Source organism: Taudactylus pleione, unplaced genomic scaffold, assembly GCF_031769625.1.
Source record: "Taudactylus pleione unplaced genomic scaffold, aTauple2 ptg000089l, whole genome shotgun sequence".
NCBI classification, from domain to species: domain Eukaryota; kingdom Metazoa; phylum Chordata; class Amphibia; order Anura; family Myobatrachidae; genus Taudactylus; species Taudactylus pleione.
Window position 1 is genome coordinate 6978407 of NW_028284491.1, and position 9254 is coordinate 6987660.

At 42.4% G+C, this 9254-nt stretch overlaps 1 protein-coding gene across 1 annotated transcript; it reads right to left on the reverse strand.

Annotated features, from left to right (window-relative positions):
• Positions 1–546: 546 nt before the first annotated feature.
• On the reverse strand, positions 547–8796 carry LOC148527321 (aquaporin-2-like). Its single transcript, XM_088469257.1, has 4 exons — positions 8428–8796; positions 6203–6367; positions 4710–4790; positions 547–768 (listed from the first exon to the last, which is right to left on the reverse strand). The coding sequence occupies exons 1-4, from the start codon at positions 8794–8796 to the stop codon at positions 547–549; spliced, it is 837 nt and encodes a 278-aa protein (XP_088325383.1).
• Positions 8797–9254: the final 458 nt, after the last annotated feature.

Here is a 9254-nt window from a genome sequence, read left to right on the forward strand (position 1 = left end):
CAAAGAGGCCCGCCGCGGGAATTCTATTAATTCTGCCCACTTCACTACAACAAATTGACTTTTGATATACTTCCTAGTGAAGTGCGCATTCTGCCCACTTCACTAGGAAGTGGGCAGAATGCAGGAGAAATGCCTACCCTTCCGGGGGAGCGGGGGCTTACCCGAAAAATCGAGAGCCTCCCGCGAAAACCGGGAGGGTAGGCATGTATGATATAAACTAACCTTCAATAAGGCAGCAAAGACTTAATATATCTCTACTTGAAGAGAACATATGAAGAAAAGCTGCTCAGACACAGGTCATTTTGTCAGTCTATTTAGACGTTTTCACCAAATTGTCTAAAAGTCAATCAGGAGGGATTAGGTCTAAAATAGATCATCAACCCTGGAAAATGCCAAGTGCACCAATTGTGTCCAGGGTGATCCTGTTATTAGTCACAACAAAGGAAATACAGTTAACTAATTTAAAACTGATTAAGCTGTACAGGGCTCATGTCAGGTGACCGGATATGTCCATCATACGGAATGGTTATTAGTATCCTCTTTGCGTCAGACTTTCTCTGTCATCCCATGTCTTGGCATCGTCTGCGGTGAGTGCAGTTCTACTGATTGTCTTCTTCGTACTTCCCGCTCATCCCAGTCTTTTTCAAGCTCCAGTTCCCCTTGCAGGATTGCCATCCTTTCCGACAGGGTCTTGGTGTTTGGAATTAGAATATAGTGATAAATTAGAGATCCCAAGGCAGCACCAAGCATCGGTCCTAACCAGAAGACCTGTAGAAATATGTATTCAAAATCAAACACATGAGCATTGATTCTGTTACCACACCTATTCCAAAAAAATTATATTATGATAAAATGTCTATGAACTTAATAAGACTATTAAAATAATGATAAGAGCAAGAATATAGAAAAGACAATACATGTAATGAGGCAGTCAAATCCACTAAATTTGTGGTAAAAAAATTACTTTTATTATTTTAACATTAAAGGCATTAGTAGTAATGGTCCATGTATAAAAGTGAAAAAGAAAAGTAATTTAAAAATGGTTTGAAGAACCTGAATTAAAGGTAAATCCCCTAACCATTTTTAAATCACTTTTTAAACTTGTCAGATAAGAGACAGACGCGAGGGCCTGAATCAGAGATGTGCGCAATGCCCATCGCTGCCGCGATCCCGTATGCAGCGCCTTGTGAAAATATGCTAATGACTCAATCTCCCCTTTTGTTTTCCTGCTTATATCGCATTTTCTGCCATTTGTCACAGCGTTTGTCTTCCTGCTATTACTACCTTCAATCTTTATATATAAAAGAAGTTTCTTTGTATGTTTGTTTGTTTGTTGGTGAATATCTTCCACTGCTCTCAAGGTAAAGCTGCCAAATCTTACATAGTTATTTAGTATCGAAAAAGTAATCTATTAGATCACACAGCGACAATGCGACAGAGCGACAAATCTCTATTTCTAAAATTCATTGGTCTTTTTGTTAGTTTGTCTGTCCAGTTATGCATTCGGACACCCCTGCCTACACCGATTGGGATGAAACCAATACGAGGTGGTCCAGCTGGACCCTGGCCAGGTTTTTGGTGGTTAGGCTCCCGGATGGACCTCCCGTTGGTGTACGCTGGGAAGATCTTTGACCAGCGGAGCCTGTATGTATGGATTTGGACGAAAACTTCACAGAGGGGTAACACTGGATCCCAGAAGACATACTAGGGGGTTGAGGTCCCAGCAGCACCTCCCGTTGGTGTATGCTGGGCAGAACATTGACCTAGGGAAGCTGGGAACAACTTTGACCCAGGGAGCCTGTTCTGTGCCTTCCACTGGATGGATTTGAGATGAAAACTTCACAGACGGGTGGAAATTGGTTTGGAATGCCTAATGGAGTGGTTGGGTCTCAGTCAGACTTCACGGCAGAGTGTGACGGGCTGAACTTTGACCTAGGGAACCTGTTCAGACCCGAGGAGCCTGTAGTGAGCCTTCCACTGGATGGATTTGGATGAAAACTAACATTAGATCCCAGAAGACATACTAGGGGGTTGAGGTCCCAGTTGGTCCTCCCGTTGGAGTACGCTGGGCAGAACTTTGACCCAGGGAGCCTGTTCTAGGCCTTCCACTGGATGGATTTGGACAACATCACACAATAAAATGTAATAACTTTAAGATACACCACTGCACAGATTGGGATGAAACCAATGTGAGGTGGCCCATTTGGACCCTGGCCAGGTTTTAGGGGGGTTAGGGTCCCTGATGGACCTCCCGTTGGTGTATGCTGGGCAGAACTTTGAACCAGGGAGTCTATTCTGGGCCTTCCACTGGATGGATTTGGCTGAAAATTTCACAGATGGGTGGCAATTGGTCTGGAATGCTTAATGGAGTGGTAGGGGTCCTGGCTGACCTCATGGCGGAGTGCACCGGGATGAACTTTGACCCAGGGAGCCTGTTCTGGGCCTTTCACTGGATGGATTCAGACGACATCCCATAATAAAACTTGAATATTTAAACCCAGGCAACGCCGAGTACTTCAGCTAGTTACCACTATTCTACAAATTAGTTCTTCTCTACCTCTACCATGCAATTGACACTATACTGCTTCTCCATGATCCTATGTCTTATGTCTGGTCACTCTCCATCCCCCTTTTTTGTTTTTCTCCAAAGCATTTCACATCTCCACGTCCTGCTTATCCCGCCCAATGTAAAGCTATGTAGTGTACCCAAGATGTCTCCTCGTCTGGTACTTAGGGCTAGGATAAACAATCTATTAATCAGATGATGCAAATTAGTAGCCTTCATATTGTATCATCATATAGTATTGTATCCCACCCATTGTAACCTTTTTGTGCACTCAAAGTGGCTGCCTCCTCTGGTTCATTCGTGGGTACGATGAACAATCCACAGAATTGATGATTCTCTCATACTTTGTATTTAGTATTATGGACTGTCTCTCAGGTGCTGATGATTATTCATTAGGAGAAGGCTGCCCAATCTTTAAATAAATGTCTCGCATTAGAAATGACAATTGATGACTAGTCACCAATGGTTGATGGTTTTGCCATCGATGGTGGAGATCCAATGGCACAGAGCCCTGCAATAGTTTTTGTTCGTTTTTCTTGTTGATGACGGAACACGAAACATAGCTCTGCCGTCTAATGTGACCCGCAAAGCCCCAACCCCAAATCTGAATGGTCCGCTGCCCCGTGAGTAAAAGAGTAGGGATGACCATCTGTAGATGAAAATGATGGTTTCATACCATAAAGGTTAAGCACCAATTGTAACATCGATGGTGACCATCAATGGTTAAACCACCGATGGCCAGTTAAACCTTGCATTTCTTCTATACCAGTGATAGTTATTATCTGTGCTCCTGATTGTAGTGACTATCTGTACTAATAATAATGTAATAATATTATTATTGCGCATGGGCTGTGTTGCTGTGGAACCTCTTGCCTGAAGTTATCAGTTACTCTTTTTGCACCATTAATATATAATCTTGCATGTGGTACTATTGGTATTGTTTATCTGTTATGTGTCCTCATTCACCTAGCACTGATTCGACTGAGATCCTCCAAGAGGTGTAGCTTACCTTCTTATTCTTTAAATGTAATTTGCATCACATACACAGTGAAACACCACTCAAGGTGAACTGGAGATGCTGGGCTGCGACTAACCACACAGGAAATAGTTTTAAACACATAGAAAGTTGTAGATGATGTACAATGGAGCTCGGCATGAGAAAAAGCTGTGGTCACTGCATTGTAGCACTTTATACATAGATTCACACTCAGACAAACACATATATACAAATGTTGCACAACAAATTGTTCAGTGCAATCTAGCAAAGTAGTTTTGTCTCTGCCAGTTATATACATGCAAATAAGATGCACTGTTTCAGCGAGAAAGACGGGACCTTGCACGCAGAGAGGGCCTATTTGGCGCGACTAAAATGACAGTGTATGAGGACACATTTGTATACTGTATACAGTAGATAGGCAGTGGCCTTGTTGCATACTGTCATTATTAATCCTTTGTGCCATTGCCTATTTGCTGTGCACATTGGACGTAAGGCTTATTCAGAGGTCAATGGGTTTGAAGTTATTGTTTTACCAGAGAGTGGCAGAGCATCTTTTAATTCATATACATCCTGTTTCCTGTGTCTTAGCGGGATCGGTATGGAATACCGCCGGACACATGTTCTAATCCCGACGCCGGAAGACCGGTACCAGTGAAGATCCCGACAGCTGTAAAGGTAAGTACTAACTAACCTAACCCCCCCCGAACCCTAACCCTCCTTTAGGGGTGCCTAACTCACACCCCCCCCGCAAGTGCCTAACCCTAACCCCCCCCTTTCCTGCAGCCTAAATCTAAGTCTTCCGGGGGGGGTGCCTAACCCTAACCTCCCCTCGGGGGTGTCTAACCCTAACCCCCCTTCCCCTAGCCTAAATCTAATCCCCCCAGGAGCCCCTAACCTACCCCCCCCCCTCCCCCCGCGCCCCCGACTTACCTTCAATTGGTATGCCGGGCGTCGGGCTCCTGGCGTAGGTAAAGTGACAGACGTCGGGATTTCAACGCCTGTCTTTAGACCCCTGCCGGGATTAGACAGTTGAGAAGCCTGCGGTCAGCATTTCGACCGTCAGCTTCCTGACTGCATCCCGTCTTAACATGGAATCCACATTATACTGTATCTGTTACATGTAGATCAGAAGGGCATCAACCGTACCCAATGGTGACTGAAGATTCCAGTGAAAACTGCCGGAGCAAAGGATCTTGCCGGATTCATGGAACAGCCAGTGTAATGTATCTAAAACGTAAACATATATAGTTTAAAAAAAGCAAAAACTCTGTATAACCTTCACAGAACAGAGAATGATGCATACTTGTGCCATGCTGTCACTGGCAAACTGCAATGAATAGTGTATACACTGGGTGGACTATATACTGCTGCAGCATTGTATAGTACCGTGATGTCAGTCTTAGGTCCATCACATTCCCAGTCACATCTCCTGTGTGACACATATTTAAACACAAAGACCCATAGGAGATCTGGTGGGTACTGTTTGTGCCCTGTATTATAATACAAAAATAAAATAAATAATGAAAAAAATGGGTGATCTAGTCCCCACCCAAAATCTTTAATCAGCACTTGAAGGACCGATGGGAAAGATAGGTTACTGCTCCAGGGATCACAATCATGTTAATTGCCCTGGCACCCTCAGTACACAGAGCTAGTTACAGCCTTGTGCATTTCAGTGCTGGGGTAGTAGCCTCTTGGTGAGTGGGACATTGTTTTTGCAGACATCTTTCCCATTGATTTAGTAGTCGTGGACTCACCAGTCTTCAACTGGTTTTCATTATAACAGTGAGACGCCATGCTTGTGGCTTCCCTATAATAGTGTAAACAATGCCAGTCTACTGATGCTGGTTAAAGAAGAGGGGGGCTCCTGGGCATCTTGGGAATGCTGACTCAAAGCACAATAAATAAAATAAAATGTAATCCCCTAGAGAAAAACAGACCCTTGTTGATTAGCCTCAATGTATTTCCCCAAAACCTTTGGTAGTGGGATCTTGGCAATTAGGGTTTGGGGGTGTCATTTATGTGATTAATGTTGATTTTAATATAATGTGGGCTTTCCATTAAGTACTTTTTACTCTTATATATAATGGGCAGGTATCTTGGTATATTTACTAAAGTGCAGGTTTTTAGAAGTGGAGATGTTGCCCATAGCAACCAATCAGCTTGTACTTAACATTTATTTAGCACCTTCTAGAAGATAATAGCTAGAATCTGACTGGTTGCTATGGGCAATATCTCCACTTCTAAAAAACCCCACTTTTGGAAATATACCCCTTAGGGTCCTCTGTCTGTTGTTGTAGTGCATGTCCAATAAAAATGTTTTTTTTAATGCACTCCACGTCACTCCATTGAAGTTACAGTGTGACAAAAGGAAATTTAAGGGCTCATCTAAACACAGAGATTTCTAGAAAAGAATTAACAAATGTCTCTAATTTGGAATGAAAGCAGGATTATCTATGGTAGTTGCTTTTCCATATTGTCAGTTATATTGATCTTTATGATATCACTTTTCACAAAAAGATCATTGCAGCCACTATATGTGTTGTTGGGTAATGATTTGTGTTCTACGTGTAGTGTATGATTATATGCAGGCATATGTGTGTCATGGTAAGTCATTGTGTAAGAGTTCTGATACCTACACCAAGAAGGTGTCCAACTGTCACCGAAAGACCAATAGACAAAGCTGGAGAACCCACATTATCCGTCCTTCGATCATCAGTGGAGGCAAATATACACAAGACCAGTTGAAGAGTTAGAAATAATTCAACAGTAAAAGCTTGTCCAGCTTCCGTGTTGTTGAATAACTGGGAAAGAAGAAGAAAATTGATTTTTATAGGGTAATCCCACATTTGTATATTCCCTCCATGCCCATATCACATATCTTTTATCACTCTAGCACAGGTATCTGTTATTGCAGTAACTTCTTCTGCACATATGAAGTCCTTTATAGGGCCAGCTTAAAAGTCCAAACTTAAATTGCCTAGTGCAGTGACACTGTAATAATAGGCACTTGTTAAGCACATAGTACCAGACAGAGAAGGCATTGTACAGTCGAATTATAGTTTGACACTAAGCACAGAAACTGTTCCTGTAGAAACTGTAAAACGCAGTGTTAAAATAGAGCTGGCCAGAATAGCATAATTTAGGGCGAGATGTGTCAAGCCTACTAAAGAGTGTAGAAGTTTCCCAGAGCAACCAATGAGCTTCTACCTATCTTTTTATAGGTAGTACTTGATAAATGCTAGCTAAAAGCTGATTGGTTGATATGGGAACCTTCTCCACTTGTCCTGGAGATGCTCATTATATGTTGGCTCTCCTTTTCAGATTTGGTGGGACTGCCCGGCACTTCTAGCCTATTGGGACGCAGTGATTAAGCACGCGGCTGAAATCCTTAGTGAAGCTGTACCCACTGATACCACCTTCTAGCTTTTCCATCTCTCCCAGATGCCCATTTAGAGCTACAAAAAGTCCCTTTTGAAACACCTGAATAATGCCGCAAAAGCAGTCATCCCGGTGCCCTGGCAATCCTCCTCTCCTCCAACTATTTCAGATTGGCTCTCTAAGATTGACTTCTACATGGATATGGACAATCTGTCCCTTTCCTTCTCTGATGACTATACAACTTTTCAAAACAATTGGTTCCGTTGGCTTGATTTTAAGGATTCCGCTTCTTACAAGACTCTTATCCTACGCCCTCCTATCCATCCCATACCTAGCTTTCCACTCGAGACAATCCATTTAGGAGACTTTCCACTGGTACCAGTTCTTAGACCTTACTAGTCCTGTGATCCTGGACTATACCATTTTTGTTTTCATTACCCCGCCCTATCTGCCCTCCCTTCCCACTTTGCACGCTCTCCTCCCTCTTATATCTCCTTAACACTCTTGCCTCGTTTGTATAACGATTGTATTTGCTTTTTATTTCATTATTGACTGGCCTGCACTTTAGGTACGTTCAAGCCGGTTTACAATCTGTCTGTACATTACTGTATTCATTCACATCCGAGACCTGCTATCATTCTACCTAATAATTTCCTTTTTCATGTTTTTATTACCTGGCAGCTAATGCTGTAACATGTTGATGTCACTAATTCTCAGAATTTGTCACCTTTTGGTTTTTGCAAAATATAGTAAAACAATTAGCATTACATATACGTGTTACACATCACCATTTATAGTAACACCAGTTCTAGGATGGGACATACTAAGCATCGCATTTGCGATGCCATAGTTACTACCAATTATTGGGTACATACCAGCGATAATATGGCTGGTATGTACCTAGAAAATCGCAAAAGACTGCTCTACCGGTAAGAGCTGTCGTTTGCGATAGAGAGACTTCCGGGTTTATGTCCCAGAAGTTCCTTTGGCGTCATTATGCATATGCGCAGAAGGACGCGTGTGCCGCGGGAAGATCTGGGAGGGATCCGATTGCTTCCCTCTCAGGGGGCGTCGCGAAAAGAAGCCCATAGATTTCTATCAGGTACAGCCACATAAAGATCGCATTCCGGAGTTTGATACATATGAGAATAAATGCAGTAAAACTCCAGAAAACTGCATTTTCGGGGGGTGTACCGCATTTTTTACGTTAGTACATCCCGCCCCTAGTCTGTTAAACTGGCACATTTTTATTTTATGCATTTAACTTCTCATTGATGTATGCAGAAAAGAAATGGTACATTTGTAACAATAATATGAAAATATCCATCTCCATTTATACATCTCATTGTATGTAGTGCTGGATCGGCTCCGCAGTCTTGCTGTACACAAAACACGTGTCTGCACTCTCATCTACCCAGTCCTATTCATGGGATCCGCTATGTAACCACAATATAAAGACATAAAAATCTATATAATAACTTACCCCATTTATTGATAGGTTCCCTCTGGCTTCAGTGGGAGTAAGGCCTTGCAGTATGGCTGCTCCAGATACAGCTCCCAGCAGCTGGGCGCCCACATAGAAAACTGCTCGCAAGAAGGAAATCTGAGAGCCCACCATGAAAGCTAGAGTTACAGCTGGGTTAATGTGGGCACCACTTACGTGGCCAAAAGCCTGAACTAAAGTGCCTATGGTGAGACCAAAAGCTAGTGCAACTTGAAGAACACTGGGAGTTGCCCCTGGCCAGTTTAAAGATGAGCCTAAACCAAATAAAACAAATAAAAGAGTAGCAAAAAATTCCACAAAAACTGCCCTTGTAAATGCTACAGAACGAAGCTCCCACATTCTGATCATTTCAAATGGTTTGTCCGGGGCAGATCAGTGGAACAGGGGTTGGGTATGGAATGCCAGCCCCTCCGGTTATTGAAAAACAGTGCAAAGCAATGTTTTTCATTTATATAGTCTAGCTAGTCATAAAGATGTGGAGGGAGGAGTCGCAGATAAATTATTTTCTTTTACCTAGTAAAAACGAGTTATTAAGAAAACGACAAGCACCTAACACTGGAAATAATCTATGTCCTCTACTTTCAGTCACTTTGAGCGTCCAGATTTATCAGATATATGAAATGCGTGCCCATTAGCATTTGTAAGGACTATTTCCCAATCCTTACAAAGGCTTGCAATATCTGTCTACTAGCTCAAGCGTAAAAGTACAGAGTACAGTAATCATTTAATCAGTACAGCATTATGTTTTAAATTAACCGTAACATTTTATGTGTTTCCCCTGAATATTACCTGGAAAACCTGTCAGT